The sequence below is a fragment of the Halyomorpha halys genome, unplaced genomic scaffold (genome assembly GCF_000696795.3).
Source record: "Halyomorpha halys isolate HHAL.00 unplaced genomic scaffold, Hhal_1.1 Scaffold821.1, whole genome shotgun sequence".
Taxonomy (NCBI): Eukaryota; Metazoa; Arthropoda; class Insecta; order Hemiptera; family Pentatomidae; genus Halyomorpha; species Halyomorpha halys.
Window position 1 is genome coordinate 693,199 of NW_027116286.1, and position 10,979 is coordinate 704,177.

Consider the following 10,979-nt stretch of genomic DNA (forward strand, 5'->3'; position numbering starts at 1 on the left):
GTCTGGGGTTGGTGGTGGTATACAGTGACGGTGCGTGCATTGTCACGTTGTAGGTAGTAGTCAGATAGAACGTCTGCCTGATCTGCGGGTGTGAGGAGCTCATCGCCTCGATGGAGTTTCACGGATTTCGATTTGGTGTTATGACTTCGGATTAGTTTCCAGAAGTTTATGTTAATTGTAAAACTGTTGATTGTAAATACTTTTATATTTAAAACTTAATAGTGGGAAGAGAGTCTGAAACATTGTTGAGATGACAAAAAGAATAAATAGGTGGATAAAAGATATAAAATAAAGTCCTGAAAATAAAAATAATAAAGTACCATGTAAAAGAAAATTCTCTATGATTATAGTAACTGCCACCTCATTGCCTTAATTCATGTTAAGGATTATAATCACTACACCATGCAGTCCTAACATAGATATAAATAAATGACAAAAGATTGAGCGAATCCGGAGGTTTGATGCTGATACCACCAATTGCTGTCTACACAAATCTAAACAATTACCCCTGTCCAAACCCTAAACCAAAAGGTCAACCTTAACCCAATCCTCCTAGCTACATTTCATAACCAGTGGGCTCAGTTAACTTTTTAGAGATTTATTTGTTAATTAGTTCTTCAACTTCACAAACCCATTTTATTCACTACTATTCCATTAGCTTAATAAGATTTAGTAGATGCAGTTCATGTAATTCATGAATCGAAGCACTAGACCAACACCATAGTTAATTGCAGCACAATGAAATTGTTCCAAATATTAAAATAAACTGTAAATTATTGGCAGCAGTGGCACATATATATCCTCTGTATAATAATCCACTGATGCAGTAATCCTGTATCGCCAAAAGGCGAGATAGGAAGGGGGAAAAAGGTACATACAATTCAGCATTCGGTTTGAATATTTTATCTAATGCATTATTTTCAAAAACCTTAAGGTTTTGTTCTTACCTCAATGTAAGAGGACAAAATAAAATAACAAAAATATATAGGTAGAATTTATTGAACTACATAAAAAAAAGGGTTACCTTTAGGAATTATCTCCTGCATGTGATGGAATACAGTATAATAGTTGAGAGGTACAGAAGTATCCTTGGCCATTTCCTAATTAAAATTATTTTTTAAAGATTTATCAATTTTAATTATAAATTATAAGTATGTTAATTACATCATATTCATCACAAAAATTTTCATTAAAAAAATTTCTGACACATAAAGTTAATTAAAACATAGTTCAAACAGTATTCTAAGAATAAAATCATCTATTAAGACATATAACAACACTTACAGCAACAACTTTCTTGTTTTTATCACGTTTTTGCCGAAGTTCTGTCCACCATTCGGAATTCTGATTAAATTTCCAACTGCCAAGAGCTTTAAGTAATGCCTTAGTAGTAGCACCGATATCTGCTTGTATACCAACAGCTGCTGTGACACTATTATGCAATTCTTCAGCACAGATATCGACCTATAAATAATAATACCGTTATTTACTTGTATAATGCACTAGTTTGCATAATTAGAAAAATCTTTCAAAATTTAACATCAGAAAACAGTGCTATCTCAGAACTCTCAGATAGCTCCAGAAGGGTGTTCAGGAAAACTGAAGACATTATTACATTTGAAAAAATAAAATAAATAACGATACTGTATTGTGCTAGCAGGAGGGAAATGGAAAAATGTTTCACCGAATCTGCCATAGGAAAAAATAAAATAAAATGAATAATTGACAAGAAACAGTTTAAAATTAAACATAAAATGTATATATAAACCTCTTATATTTATAAAACAATGTAAGAAATGAAAAAAAAAAATTGGGGGAAACAGTCACAAACTAAACTAAACGAATACAGATGGGAAAATCAGTGTTGAATGAGTCTTTTCTAGCAATTTATCAATGGATATATGTTTCAAAGTTTTAATTTTTCTTCTCCAAACATATTTACTCTTAAATTAACATTCATTTTAAATAAAATAAAAATACAGGAAGATCATTGATTGACCGTGTATGATAATAAAAGGAAGATGGTCTGGGTGGGGTCAAATGAAAACTCAAATAGTCGTAAAATTAATAGTCTAATAAATTCTAATAACCAATAGTCATAAATAAATAATTTTATGACAGTTTAAGACTTTCTTTGACCGGACCCAGACCATTTTCCTTTTAAAATAAAAATAATTTGATGAAATTAAAAAGAAAATCTCTTTAACAAAAGAATAGGTTATGCACTTATACCCAAATAGGGGAAAAAAAATGAAAATATCAAGACTTGATAAATCTTACCTGAATTATAGATACATCCTTGTTAAATCGAGGAGGTTTCCCAAAATGTAGCATCCAGTTAAGGCGTCCCCCAAGAAGGAGAATAGTATCAGCACCCAGTAGGGCACTTGTTCTAGCAGTAGCTACGCTTAACGGGTGGCTGTCAGGAACAACACCCTTTCCCATAGGTGTAGGAAGAAATGGAAGACCAGTAGAGTTAACTAAATCAAACACTTCTTTCTCACACCGTCCATAACTGGCTCCTGTAGAATGAAATTGCTACTTTAACACAATATGTAATTTAAAACATATCATTGAAATAAACAGGAAATTTGGCTCAAAGAAAAAGGTTTCCCTAATACAATGTAATCTGGGTAATCCGAACTTCAGTACTCTGAACACCCCAATAATCTGAACTAGCATAAAAAAAAAAAAAAAGTGACTTTTTTTAGAGAAAACTCAGCAGACAATAACATTTTTGTTTTCAAATAATAGTGCACATGTGTAAAGGAGTTTTTTAACTCCCCATCTATAGGTAAGTTATTGTAATCACTTTGAAAATCAAAAATGGGAATTTTTACAATTTCGATATCAGGTAATGTAATTCCTATGGTAGAGTTCATAATTTATTTTGTTGGAATTAGAAATACATATCTATTATCAAAGTCATTTGATTCTGTAAAACTAATTTAATTAATAGTAAAAATATGTATAATACTGCGAATACTGTTATTGAACTCATTTTTTTTTTTTAACAAGTTTTAATTAATTTTTTATTTTTATTTATACTTTTTTGACTTATAAATGAGCAATCTTATAAGTTTTAACAAATAAAATTATCACTAAGCATTGCTGAGGATGTAAAAGAAAACAATTTTTTTAAAACCTTAAACAGTTAAATTTCCGATCAAATTAGTAAAAAAAAATTAAATAAAAATGTTAAAATGTTAAATGTACATTCATATTTCTGAATTTTTTATACCGTTTTTCCAAATATTTTCTGCTATCTGAACTATTCTGTAATCCTAACACCATCCTGCAGTAATTAGTTCAGGTTAACGAGATTAAACTGTACATAGGTTAGAAAAGCTTCCTCACCATTTCTACTGGGAAGGTAAGTACATAATAAGCACCATCTTCACTTCATGGGTCTAGCTCCTGAGAACTTAAAAGCCCATTATCGATAAATTAATAATTAGAGAACTAACTGAAAAGTGCGACTGCTTCAAAAAACATTGGCCAGTTTATCGATAATGTTGAAAGAAACTGAAATTTTTCAATAAAAAAAATTTGTTGATAATGTTAGTTACTTTTCGAACATCAAATGAATCAATGATTTGAACTAGCATGTTTTTTAGAGCCCAAAAGTTATTCAGAAAATAACCCATATCTTACAGTTCTAGAAGCCCTCACTCAATTTATTAAAAAATAAATATAAGGATGGAGAGAGAGAGCAAGAGATCGCGGAGATTGGTAGGCTGTGGTGGAGGAGGCCTGGGTTCTTGCAATGGCAGAATAATAATAATAACTCAACAATACCACTGACATATTTAATTTTCAACAAACTGAAACATTTTTCTAATAATCAGAGAGTAATAAGTAAAAAAATACCGCAATAAAAACATAACACTACAAACCTTTACCGACGATAACTAGTGGCCTTTTGGCCTTTGTGATCTTCAACACAGCAGCCTCTACTGACTTTGGATCTGGGTAGAGCACAGGTGGATCTGGGCATGGTGGAACTGTCAAAACCTTATCTCGCCTCACTGAACCTGTTAAAAGGTTACTAGTAACATCCAAGTAACTCACACCTACAACAGAGACTTATGTTAGATTTCCAAAACAATATTTTAAAATTCAAGGAAACATTAGAATTACTAATAATGATAACAAAATCAGAAATAGTTAACTTTTACATAGTGATGTTATGTTATATGAAATGTAGCATAAGCTAGCCTTAAGTACTATCCATAAGCAAGTCATGGTGATAACATGATTATAAATTTAATTTCAGTTTAATGTGTTACTTGAGTGAACACAGTAAAAACAAATATTTTGCTTCAAAAGTGAAAAAATTTATTTTCATAACGAAGTTACCAAAATGTTTAAGAAATTTCAAGAACTCAACCATCGCTTCAGATTATTATGAAATTTAGAATGCTTCATCCATATAGATATGATTATATTCCAAATATTCTTTCTATCTTAACTATGTTTACATTCTCTAGCCTATTTAAGAAATATGATTTAAGAGGAAAAATCATATAATGATTGTGAAAATATTTCGAATTTGAATTTTCAACAAAAATACAAATTTTAAGGCCCCCTTGTCCCCATTGAAACAGTCTGAAAAGTTTTAAACGAACATTTGTTCAAAAATCCTATGAGAAAGTACCTTGATTATTTTAAAAGAATAAAACATCTCTAATGAGCTGCTAATGATAGTTAGCAGTAATAAACTATGGATAAATACAAAATATGAAATAATTTCCTAATTAACTAAAGCTGAAAATAGAAAATAAATGATTTTGTGTTTCCATGGTTGTTAAGATAAGATATGTCGGACAATTCATTTATCTTTGTATCTAACATATAAAAAGGGAAAGTATTGCACTCCTGATTAAATAAATGAATGCTGTTTTGAAAATTACAAGGATTAAGTTCATCTCAAATTAGGATGGTAAGTGAAAGTTGTGCTATGTGTGAACTAGATTTTTTTTTTACCTGTATAAACTTTTGAAGGATATGAATTAATAGGGGTTAATAGGTTGTGTTAAATGTAAAAAGGTTTGACATGCTAAATGTTATAATTGTAGGATTGCGAGCGGCCTAATTAAAAGACCATGTTATATGTTAAATTCAGAGGAGCTCAAGCAGATTTTCTGGACAACTTTGTAACCTTTGTCTTCCAAAACCTTCCAGAATGATAAGAAGAACTATCTGAGATTAAAGAACACTATATTGTGCACTGACATAGAGAGTCAAATCAGAGCCATTTTGGAGAAAATCAAAAAAATAACAAAAAACGATTCTGTAAAATGGTACTTCAGGTCAGTTGATTTAAGCGAAAATGTTGCTGTCACACTCCATGCATATATCTGCCTTAAATATGTAATTTCAGTTTCGTAAAACTTTTAAATTTTGAGATAGGCTATTCAAAAACAGATACACAGACCATTTTTTTTTGTATTATTTGGACCTCAAAATGTGTATTTCTGTCAAAAAATTGAATTTAAAATTTCTCATGATAGCAATATTTTCCCTTACAACATATTCATTACATTTGACAAGTATGGGATAAATATAATTACAAGAATTACAAATACTCATATATGACATGGATGAAAATTGTTGATAAAAATAAATTATTTTTAGGATTGTAAAGTTGCATGAATGTAGGACAATCGTCCCAAAACATTGTACAACAATGAAGAAAAATATAAAACTGATTATATTCATCTTTGGAAGTTTTTTAACCTCAGAATTATTATAATCAACTTCCAAAAAAAAAATGTTATATATAAAATTATGAAAACTTTAAAGCAAAATATTGTTTGTTTTTTCATCATTATAAAAATAAAAAAATTTTTTTTGAACTTTCAAATGTAAAACAGGCAAGATAAAGTAAAATATCAATCCAACATAATTAAATGCTTATTAATGTCAATGAAAGAGAAAAAACAATAAAAGAAATTAAGATAAGTTGTCATAAGAGGACACTCTGATGCATTATTCTTATTTTAAAAATATTGATAGAAAAGTAAACATGACAGAACTACACAACTGTAGGGTTTTATTAAGAGTCACCAACCTCAATTGGATTTCAGCCGCTGTTAACAACTTCAAATATAATATTAATTAAAATAAAATTAAGAATTATATTATTTTGAATATGTGTTAAAGGGATACAAGGAAATAATTATAAAACATAATATTAAGTAACTTCAAAAACACAGCTAATAATAACATAGAACATCAAAATATTTTATAGTTTTTAACAAAATAAAATAACCCTATCTCATAAATGTTACCTGGCCTGCCATATCTTGAAAGTCTTACAGCTTTCTCCACATGTTGGGGTATCAGAACCTGAGTTGCAGGCCTCACTGCATATTTACAGTATGGCCGCATTAATTCCACCTGTGGACATTCTTGAAAACCTCCAATTCCTTCATGGTCTACACTGCAGGAACCTCCAATCACTATGAGTGGCCTAGGAATGTTAAAAATTAATAAATTGAGTTTTTATGGTTGGTATCAATAACTATATGATTATCTCATATAAAAAACATAATTACCAGCAATTAACCTGGGCATTTGCCATTCCTCCAGTAACGTTCAGAACACCAGGTCCAGATACTACCATACAAGCTCCTGGTTTCTGAGTTAAATAGCCGATAGCTTGAGCAGCATAGACTGCAGCTTGTTCATTTCGCATCCCAATAAATTGAATACCTTCTCTTTGAAAAGCCATACTCAAATCGATGACAGGTATACCCAATATACCGAATACATATTCAACTCCCTAAAATAAATTAAAAATTAAATAAATGAGAACTTAATACACATATTCAATATATCTAATTGGAAAGATAAGAAATTAATTCAATTCAGGAAGGTAAATAGAAAAAAATCTTGGTTAATAGTATAATTTCATGCTACAAAATTACAAATAGAATGATAAAATGACCAAAAAATAATCATTAAAAAATACTGATCAGTGTTAAAGAAATAACACAGCAATGACTTTTATTGAGGCTTTGAAAGTTAAGTTTATAAAATTAATAAATGAATCATTACTTTTCTAACAAAGTAAATAGTAATTTTAGCAAAATCAAAGTCATATAACTTAACTATTATAAAACCTAAATATTACTTGTTCTTTGAGACACTCGGCCATAATTTGGTTGCCATCGATTTCTTGATCACCTGCATCTGCCATTGTTCCTAGTTTTGTTGAAGTAAAATATTCACAAGAAGCTGAAAGCAAAAATAATTAATAAGTTACTTAATTATCATTTGTACAAAACAAATTAAAAGTACAATCGAACTTCCCTGACCTGTAATTGCAATCTTTGATCGCTAACAAGTGACTATAATCAATTAAAGATAAAGAATTTCAAGTGACATTACAATGACAACTTAGATATCTATATAAAAAAATTGGGTTATAATATTTAGTTGTTTTAACTAACATGAAGCATAAATAAACCAAGTGGAATTCCAAAATATTTAAAACTAAGATTGATGATATAAATCAAAACTAAAGATTATTTAATCTCATGGCCAAATCATTCTTATTAGCTTTCTCATAATCAATTCAAGAACTCTGTTATTATAAATTATTGCAAAGTCATTCACAAGATAGGAGATAATTTTTCTCTTCATCAAAAAATGACAGCCTAGTTACATAAAAGCTATGTACTTCATCATATAATAATAATTATTGGTATATTTGAGAAGTTTGGGTGTAAAACATAGTAACTGGTATTTTTTATGAATTAAAATTTTTCCCATCACCGATTTTTTTAGGGGTAATTTCATTAATTGTAGAAAGAATCTTTAAGAAATTCGTTTTCTAAAGAGAATAATGTTGACGATTTCTGGTTGAAGGTACAAACATAATAAACAATTTATTATTTATCAATGGATTATCTCAAACCTTATCATCCAGGACCGACAAAGCAAACTAATGCTGGAGGTTACTTGCTGGTTAGTAATTTCATATGATTAACATAATTTGAAAACTATACTGGTAATACTTACTATGTTTGAGGAATGTCCTACGTTGAATGCTGTGAGAAATAAATTGCCTATAGAACTTTGGTAAAAAGTCTCTTTCTCTATAAGTGAAAACGCGATTTTTACTAACCGTAGGTAAATCACTTTTAACTCTGAATTGATGAAAACATCGTACAATTTGATGCCACCTGTTGCTGTTCGATGAGAACATACTGTGATTTTAAGTTATTTGAGTTGAGTTTTTAATACCTATTCTAGCCGGTTTCAATTTATTATTAATGCATTTTTACTCATGGTGTGATAATGAATGGCTCTTGGAAAATAAATATATAAATTTTGTATAATTCTAAACTCTGAAAACAACCAGGATGAATGAATACAAATAGCTAGTTTAAAAGGTTCTATGTTTAGCTTCGTAAGTGGCGCGCTGGGTCAAGATCCAAGTACATTGATAAGTTGATAAGGATGTATTTGGTGAGCAATAATGCCAACGCCAAAACCTACTTATCTAGGGATGGTTAAGCATTTAAGTTTTTAGCATCAAATAAGTTTTTCATAAGATCAAACAAAGTGTAGGTTCCCTTAATAAATGCCACGCCCAAACAGCGCGGAGCTGTGCAAATATATTATTTTTTAAAATATGCATTAATATTTACTCCATATCATTATTATTTAATGAACACTCATCCTACATTAAAATAAGACTAAATGCACCGTTATTATATATCGCTGATTAGTTTCTTGAATAGCAAAGCTAAAGGCTTGTTATTTTTCAATTTCGAGGTTTCTTAGCTCGCGCCATCTGTTCAAAAACTTAAAAGTTAGAAGATGGTTGGGAGTGCGGTCAAATTAAAACACAAATAAGTTGAAGTAATTTATTTAAGTTTATTTACTAACCGTTTATTAAGTTTATTTAACTTATTTATTAATTATATATATATTTTTTATTAATTTATATTTATTATTAAGTTTATTTAAATTATTTACTAAACTTTACTTAACTATTTAAATAAGTTACTTAAATTTATTTGTTTTAATTTGACCCCACCCCCAACCATCTTCTCCTCCTATAAGTTATCCAGGGTCAACTATCTCTCATGATTATTAAAAGTCACAATTAACAAAACTATTATCCTTCCCACTGTTCTTAATGGATGCGAAAAGTCGCTACTTACACTAAGGAAAGAACAGCGCCTTAAGGTTTTTAAAAATAAAGTATTATGTAAAATATTCGGAATGAAAAAGTAGATTTAACGGAGAATTCAACAGGCTATATAACACTGAATTGAGGGAACTGCACCCAGAAAAATAATTCAAGTTATAGCACTGCTGCGAACTAGATAGGCTTGTAAGGACCTAGGACTAAGTAACGAAAGATCCCTAAAATGTTAATTAACACTGAGCAGACTGGTAGACCAAAACATAGATGGTAGTATTGGAATGATGGAAGAATGATTTAGTAGATTTGGGTTCTGAGGGGCATCACTGGAAGCAAGTCAGGCAAAAGTAAGCTATAACTACTAAAATCTAAAGCTAAATTAAATGTAGTTGTATTGGAAACTAAAACTAATCGGTTAGTTGAGTATTAAAGTATTTTTCTTACTTGAAAAAATAAATATTAAAATTTTTCATAAAGATATTCATTCAGTTCTGAATAAAAATTGAGTAAACATTTAGCTATCTTCTTGAATAAAATAAGCCTCTGAAATAGATCTGTTTCTAATTCTCGAGGACATTTACTGCTTCTCTTGTATAGTTCAGGTAAAAATTTGAATTGTTTTCTAACAAAAAATGCACTTTTTGTGTTGAAAAAATTTGGTATTCTCTAAAAAATATCATTTTTATGGGAGTGTGCAAAAAAATTAATGTATAAACTTTTTAATTCTTATCTTAAATGAGTTTCTAAATATAAACTTAATAACTAGATATAACTTAATATAAAATACACTGGACAATACGGCACTGGACATCATAGTCAAGCAAAAATTAGTTTTCTTTAGATCCTAAGATTAATCCTTTAAATTGAAAAAAAAAATTACACATTTAAGCTAATTAAAATACTTAAGGAGCTATCAGTTATAAACCGAAAAATTAAGAAAAATCAACAATATTAGCGAGGTAACTCCAGTTAGTGGTAAACTTCTTACCATATAATTTTTACATAAGAATTCATTGACATAAATTAGTTTATAATTACTTCTTGGTCCACTTGAAATATTACCAGACTATTAAATTATTATTAGCTTCTTCATTTTTCCCTCAGATGGTCACGCCAGATCAAGGATGCAAAAAAAATAAAAAATTCAATGATCCTCAAGGATTTGGTTGTCATTTGACACCAATCACCTTTTTATAAGTATGTATTCTTATGAAGTAAGTGTTTTGAGTTATATTTGAAGGTTATCATGACAGCCCCATATTTAGAAGGTAAGGTTTACCAGGGTCTATTATAGGAACCCAATGTTAATCCAACAATCTTACTATTATAATAGACAGAGACATTCAGATTGAATAGCATGCAATCTTAAATAAGAACACAGATGCTTAATGTTTTTCTTTCTATAAATACTACATGAAGTATGGATTCCAAACTTCATTAGGATTTAAATCAAATTTCGACTCACCAAGAAATGAAATCCATATTTAAATTGTGAAAAGTTGAGTCCTTCTTTATTGAAGATTTTATGAAAATAATAAGTTCTTAGAATATTCTTAACTTTAGATTTTTTTTTTTTTTTTTTTTTTATGACATTAAACAGTATCTAAATTACAGTTTTTTTTTTTTTACTCCTATAAATCAAATAAATACAAAGAATAGACAACATTGTAAAGGAAAACAGGACAGATATAGTAATGCACCCACCATCACATTGGAAATGTGGTCTGTATGACTAAATATAGCTAGTATAAAAAGTATTGTAACACCTGAAAAAAATGTTATTTTTCCAATATTTTGACGAGCATATAAGAGTTTC

At 29.2% G+C, this 10,979-nt stretch overlaps 1 protein-coding gene across 3 annotated transcripts in view; it reads right to left on the minus strand.

The window, feature by feature from the left end:
• The window catches only part of Hacl (2-hydroxyacyl-CoA lyase), a 17,442-nt gene extending 8,873 nt beyond the window's left edge, over positions 1–8,569 (minus strand). The window contains exons 1-8 of one of the 3 annotated variants that reach the window (XM_014429786.3): positions 8,029–8,569; positions 7,139–7,242; positions 6,561–6,787; positions 6,294–6,475; positions 3,897–4,073; positions 2,281–2,522; positions 1,285–1,464; positions 1,025–1,100 (exon numbers count right to left, since the gene is read on the minus strand). In XM_014429786.3, the coding sequence (XP_014285272.1) occupies positions 1,025–1,100; positions 1,285–1,464; positions 2,281–2,522; positions 3,897–4,073; positions 6,294–6,475; positions 6,561–6,787; positions 7,139–7,242; positions 8,029–8,215 (1,375 nt within the window). In that variant the 5' untranslated portion in view covers positions 8,216–8,569. Of the gene's footprint in view, positions 1–1,024; positions 1,101–1,284; positions 1,465–2,280; positions 2,523–3,896; positions 4,074–6,293; positions 6,476–6,560; positions 6,788–7,138; positions 7,243–7,322; positions 7,532–7,924; positions 7,949–8,028 lie in introns of those variants that run through there. The other 2 variants (XM_014429789.3, XM_014429787.3) reach the window with 2 other exon arrangements.
• Between the last annotated feature and the right edge of the window lie 2,410 nt (positions 8,570–10,979).